Source organism: Nannospalax galili, unplaced genomic scaffold (genome assembly GCF_000622305.1).
Source record: "Nannospalax galili isolate Female #2095 unplaced genomic scaffold, S.galili_v1.0 scaffold188, whole genome shotgun sequence".
NCBI lineage: Eukaryota > Metazoa > Chordata > Mammalia > Rodentia > Spalacidae > Nannospalax > Nannospalax galili.
Window position 1 is genome coordinate 7,764,241 of NW_008360325.1, and position 6,471 is coordinate 7,770,711.

At 46.4% G+C, this 6,471-nt stretch overlaps 1 protein-coding gene across 1 annotated transcript in view; it reads right to left on the minus strand.

Annotated features, from left to right (window-relative positions):
- Positions 1-6,471, minus strand: part of Ak7 (adenylate kinase 7) — an 89,027-nt gene that overhangs the window by 52,258 nt on the left and 30,298 nt on the right. Inside the window, exon 5 of the mRNA XM_029559967.1 lies at positions 3,121-3,231. Within this exon, the coding sequence (XP_029415827.1) occupies positions 3,121-3,231 (111 nt within the window). The remainder of the gene's footprint in view (positions 1-3,120; positions 3,232-6,471) is intronic.

The window sequence follows — 6,471 nt, forward strand, 5'->3', positions numbered from 1 at the left end:
ACAGTTTTTACTATAGGTAACTATGCCAAAGGTCATGTTCCAAATAAGGTCAGGCATCTGTGCTTGGTGGCACTTTCCAGGTAAGTCAGGAAGAGAGCAGGAGTCCCCCTGCTGAGAAGGGGAGTCCTTCCATATAGCGCCGAGCCCCTTAGAGCTATCTGGACATGGAGGACTACAATTCTAGCAACAGGGTTTCCCAACAGAGTTACAGACAGTTGTTAGCTCCCATGTGGGTGCTGGGATTCGAATCTGGGTCTTCTGCAAGAACAGCCAGTGTTCTTAACTGCTGAGCCATCTCTCCAGCCCCACCAGCCCCTAATTTTTAAAATTCGACAGAACCTTGGGTTGGGGGTTCTATGCAAGTTAAATGGAGTTGACAACAGCAGTACCTAGTCCACAGGAAGTGGGCACATGACATCCTTGTGGGCTCACATGCGACACCGTAAGTGGAACACTTGGCACCTTGATGGGCTTGTAGTTGAGTGAGTCCCTCATTTATCAGCTTTCCAGTGCATACCCATCAGCTATGCTTATAAAAGGGGGAGAAAATTATAGCATGCCAAAATGACAAATTTTGCTGCAATAGATTTTTTTTTTTCTTTTTGTTCTGTTTTGTTTTGGTGCTGGGGATTGAACCTGGGGCCTTGTCCAGGTTGAATTATACCCTTAGCCCTTTTTAAAAAAAGATTTATTTAGCCAGGCATGGCAACACACATCTTTAATCCCATTACTCAGAAAGCAGAGGCAGGTGGAGCTCTGTGAGATCAAGACCAGCTGGTCAACAAAACAAATTCCAGGCCAGGCGTGGCTAGAGGGAGACTCTGTCTCAAAAAACAGAAAACAAACAAAATATTTATTTTTAATTACTTGCCTCTGTGAGCCAGGAGGGAGAGGTATCAGAGTCCCTAGAGCAGGAATGATAGGCAGTTGTGAGCTATCCTACAGGGCTGCTAGGAACCAGCCTTGGGTCCTCTGCAAGAACAGTATGCATTCTAACCACTGAGCCATCTTCGTCAGTCTCCCCCACTCCTCCAAGCCCTGTTTTCCACTTTTTTAAATTAAAAAAAATTGTTTTTATGTGTATGAGTGTATTGCATGCATGTATGTGAGTGCACCAGTGTCATGCAATGCCATGGAGGTCAGAAGAGGGCTTCAGATTCCCCTGAAACTGGAGTTAAGGACAGTTCATAGCCGCCATGTGGGTGCTGGGAATTGAACCCGGGTCCTCTGCAAGAGCAGTCAGTGCTCTTAACCACTGAACCATCTCTCCAGCCCTGTTTTTCACTTTCTATTTTGAGATAGAGTCTTGCTAAGTTGCCAGACTCATCTTCAACTCTTTCTATGGCCCAGGCAGGCCTTGAACTTGTGCTCCTTCTGCCTCAACCTCCCCAGGAAGCTGTGATTATGGGTGTACACCACCAGGTCCAGCTTCTCTAGGTACACTTTGCTGTTATTGGTTGTTTTATGAGAAAGGGTCTAGGTAGCCCAGGCTGGCCTTGAACACTGGGATAAACAGACCCAGCTTAAGTCTTAATAATCAGTGACAACAGCTATGTCAAGATAAACCTACTGAATGGAGTTGGAGTCAGGAAAAAGATGTTACCTCCTTTAGGCTTCAGTGTCTGATGGATCTTGTTTGAATCCACGCCCCACCTGTCTTCCCCTTTTCCATTGTGGCACTGCTGTGAAATGGGGACAGTGGGGCCCACAGGTAATAGTACTGCTGTAAGGAGCGGCTCACTCTAGCCGAGGAGTGCCCAGCAAATTCTGGCTGTGTGACCCTGAGAAAATTAACCCCTGCAAGCCATTGTCTCATTTGTAAGAGGGGTTAATGTGACCTTTTCAGAGCCTTTAAAAAAAAAAATAGAGCTCTTTCTCTTCTGGTCCCAGATTTCTGGAGCTCCAGGTTCCTGTCAAGATGTCAGACGAGGCCCAGCCTGAGGAGCCTCTGCCCTGATCTGTCTTTCCTGCAGGTGCAAACATGGCCAAGTCCAAGGGCCATACCACATACAACCAGTCTTGAAAATGGCACAGAAATGGCATCAAGAAACCACAGTCACAGACACATATCTTTTAAGGGGGTGGACCCCAGGTTCCTGAGAATATGTGTTTTGCCAAAAAGCACAACAGACGAAGTGCCTGAAGATGCAGGCCAACAATTCAAAGGCCGTGAGCCCACGGCTGTCAAGGCCCTCCTGAAGCCCAAGGAGGTTAAGTCCAAGATACCAAAGGGTCCCAACAGCAAGCTCTGCAGACTTGTTTCATTGCCCACTCCAAGCTTGGGAAGCAGATTCATGGCTACATGGCCAAGGGCTGTAAGGCTCTGTCAACCAAAGGCCAAGGCCAGGGCTGTAGCTCCAGCTAAGACCCAGGCTCCAACTCCAGCTCAGGCTTCCAAAGGTATCCAGGCCCCTGCGAAGGCCCAGTTAACAAAGGTCTGTCTGACAATGTGAAGAACAATGGACGATGTGGCCTCCCTCCCCACTGTTTGCAGAGGGCTAGTGTCTTGAGGGCAAGGTCTGTTTTTGTTTTTGTTGTTATTTTTGTCTCTTTGGGACAGGGTGTCCCTGTAGCCCCAGCTGGCCTGGAACTCACCATGTAGACCAGGCTGGCCTTGAACTCAGAGAGATCCATCTGTCTCTGCCTAAGGAGTGCTGGGATTAAAGACATGTGCCACCATGCCCAGCAAAATCTGTGCTTTTGTTTTGTTTTGTTTTGTTTGTTTTTAAATTGAGCCAACTGGGGGGAAAATTGAGACAAATTCTGAGAAATGAGAAAATGTGGTCTCCTTCCCATTTCAACTCAGGGTTACTGACCCAGGCCCATGGATTGGGGAGAGCCTGAGCTTAGCTGGGGACCCAACACAGCCTTCAGGTCAGTGGGTCAGACCATAACCTGGGCCAGAAGACCTGAGGACAGAGCACACTGCTTGAACCTGTGGGGTGGAAGTGTGAGGGAACAAGTGTGAGGTTTAAAGAGTTGTGGTGATGCCTGCAAAATCAGGAGCACCCCAGCCATGCAAACAGCCCTGGGACAGGAGCGGAGCTGAGCATGCAGCCAAGGCCACCTACCTACATGGCCTCCTAAGGAACCCCACGTGTTCTACAAGCCCAGACTTACATTTTTTCCAAATTTGAGAACTATTTTCTCAGCATTGATGTGGTCCAGAAAGTTAAGATGGTGCTTTCGTCTTCGATAATCCTCTTCTGTAAACGGAATGTCAGTATCATCCTATGGGAGACACAAGGCACAGACCTAGTGCATTAGAGCTACAAGAGGCTGCTCAAAGAACAGCTCCTTTCAGCTCAACAGAAGCTTAACACCACCACTGATCGGCAGGATAACAGGGTTCACAAGAAGGAAATTTATATTCCCAAAAGCTACTAGTGGGGACCTTCAACAGCTCCCAGAAAAGGAAGTGATAAATGTTTGTGGTGATGAAAATGCCAAGGATCCTGATCTGGTCACCACCGCTGCCAAATCTATTGAAATGTACTGCACAAATACATGCAACTAGGCATCAACTGAAACTAAAAATATCATTTGAAAAGCAAAAACACTCACTGTCTCGAGGCTGGTGAGACCTGGCTGCAGGGCCTTCTTCACCAGCTGTGGAGTGTTTTGTCGGGGAAGGGCAGGCCTCCCTTGCATCAGCAGGTCTGGGTTGGATGTGCTTTGGGCCTTCCAGGAAGTTCACTTTGAACTTCAGTGAAACTCCAAACAATGAAAACAGGACCTGGAAGAGTCTCCGGGTGGTGACATCGCAGTCTATTGTAGACTCTTCAGTTGTAAGAATGACCTAGCACTCGTCTGCATTACCCACAGCCCATCTTTCCATCAGTCACAGAAACATATTGAATAGCACAAAGGCTGCCACGGTAGACTGAAGATCTTGATACTAACAGAAAGGAGGCTTTTTATTTACTGTTGACAGGGTTACAAGAAGCCCAGGCTGGCCTTGAACTTGATATGAACCCACACAGATAACTTGGAACTTTTGAACCTCCTGCCTCCACCTTCTCAGGGCCACCACATCCAGCTTATACTAACAAAACGTAAAATGACGTAAAAAGCCCTAAGCTTTTTATTTCTATGATTACAGTAAGCAAAGCTCATGAAACTTCTACACTGTGGTTGAAATGAGGAAGAGGTCTACTTCAAAACAAGCACCTGAGATTATTGCCAGAAGAAGAGGTATATGGAAAAGTCAGTGGGGTATGAATCTATCTGGAGATTGACGAAATCCAGGAACTTAAACATAGTGTTTCTTACATCTTTTTCTTTTTTTTTTTTTTTGGTTTTTTTATTTTGAGATAGGGTATCACCAAGTACCCCATCATCAAGGCTGGCCTGAAAATCACTGAGGTCCACCTGCCTCTATCTTCTGAGTGCTAGGACTGAACTCAGGTCCTCTGTAAGAGCAGTAAGTGCTCTTAACCACTGAGCTATCTCTCTAGCCCCATGTTTGTTTGTTTAAATTATTATTATTGCCATGTCTTTAATCCCAGCACTCTGAGAGACCCTGTCTCAAAAAGACAAAAAAAAAGCCATAAATTATTATTATTATTCTCCCTATAGCCCCAGCTGGCCCTGGGACTTACTATATAGACCAGGCTGCCTTATATCCCACAGAGATCTACCTGCCTCTGCCTCCCAAGAGCTGGGGTTAAAAGTGGCCAGCTTATTTTTTTATTTTTGTTTTTTTCATACTGTTCCTCCTCCCCACTCAACCACATATTAATAAAAACATTCTGGGGCCAAGGGCTAAAGCTCAGTGGTACAATGCTTACCTCAGTCCCTGGCACCACAAAAACAAACAAAACAAAACAAAAATTTCATGTACAAGTTTCCAATTCAATCTTTAAAAACCATACACATCGAAGAAGTTCGATTGATCCTGGGAGAAAATGATAGAATGTGTGAAGAGCCATGAGCCTAATTAGGAAAGCGACATAACCATTGTTAAGGTTCAGACAGCCCCGCCCCCTCACCAACAGGGCCTCACAAGCCCCCTGAGAAAAGGGAACCAAGTTGATAAGCACCCTGGTTTTTGAAGTGAAGCAGATTTTTCTCCACTGTTTGGCCAACACAGCAGGCTTCCCCTTTGATCTCTAAAGAGGGAAGGTTTTAACAGTCCAGCTCTCCTGCTCCCCCCCTCAACCTAACTTTTTAAAAAAATATATCTTCCCGCCTTCTGCACCCCTCAAAGCCTCCCCCTTTAAAAGACCCCAGCTCACGACCCAGGCAGACATTTTCCCTGCCCGGAAGGGAATCTGTGCCATGTGTTCCTGTGCTAATAAACCATTCTGATGGAGTTTTATCTGTGTCCTGGTGCTTTCTCCTGAAGAACTGGATTTATCCATGGCCTACTTTACCTAGTGGATGGTGCCAAAACCCGGTTCTTACTTCAAGGGATCCGCCTGGGCTTCTCCAATGCCAGTAACTTGGCTTTCACGTACATCCCACCCTTTTCTCTCTCTCCTCCTCTCCCCAGCCCTCTGCTTTGCTTTCCCCTCTTTCTGGCTGGGGAACACTCTGCCTTGCCTATGTCTTCTTTTGATTTCCTTTCCCATTGATTTCTGTAACTCCCAGACAGCACTGGTCTCTGGGATGGAGCTGCTTCATCCCTGCGCTACCTCGGTCCCCCCACCGTCCTCCTCCACCGCCTTTCTTCCTCACTTTACTCGGGTTGATTTCTAATACCCTTCAATTCATTTAGGTCTCTTCTCCTTTGCTTCCATCCTTTACTCTAGGCTTTCCTCTTTCCTCTAACTACTTATGGATTCCCTGCACATGCAAATGCTCTGGATCCTTCTCTCTCTCCCCCTCCCATACTAAGCTTTCTGCTCCCTGCCATGTGCCTGCCAGCCTGGCATGTGTCTGACCTCCCATGCAGGCTCTAAACCTGCATGACCCCAAGGCTTTTTTTTGCCTTCCGTCTGTTCACCCCCTCCAGGCAGGTGCTAAGATTGCCAGCTTGTCTGCCCTGGGGATTTTTTTCTTTAACATTCTAATAAAATGATAAAAGTTTCCAGCTGGGCCCATTCTTAAATTCTCTTATAAATATGGCTAAGAACCCTTTAGGGGACCCTTTCTTCCCATTTTGACCCAACTAGCCTAAACCGGCTGGGCAACTTTGCTGTAGCAGTTAAAGAATTTCAGGTGGCTTGCCCTAAGGACAAATGGAAAATGGTTTAAAAGCCTTTTTTTCTCCTAAACTTTTTCTCAGGCAAAGGGCTCGATATTTTGATCTTAGGCCCTCTTGGGCACCAAGAAACTGGTGCTCAGGTGCCTACTTTTCTAACTAGGCCTAACCATTTTAAATTTCACTATACATAAAAAGTCACAGGCACTGCTCAGGCAAGTCATATGTTTTCAAACCAACAATGCACTGATTTATATGCCCTGTTCCTTCTGCTGCCCTCATGAATTTCCTTTGCAGCATAGCTTGTATCTAGAAATTAAGAGATG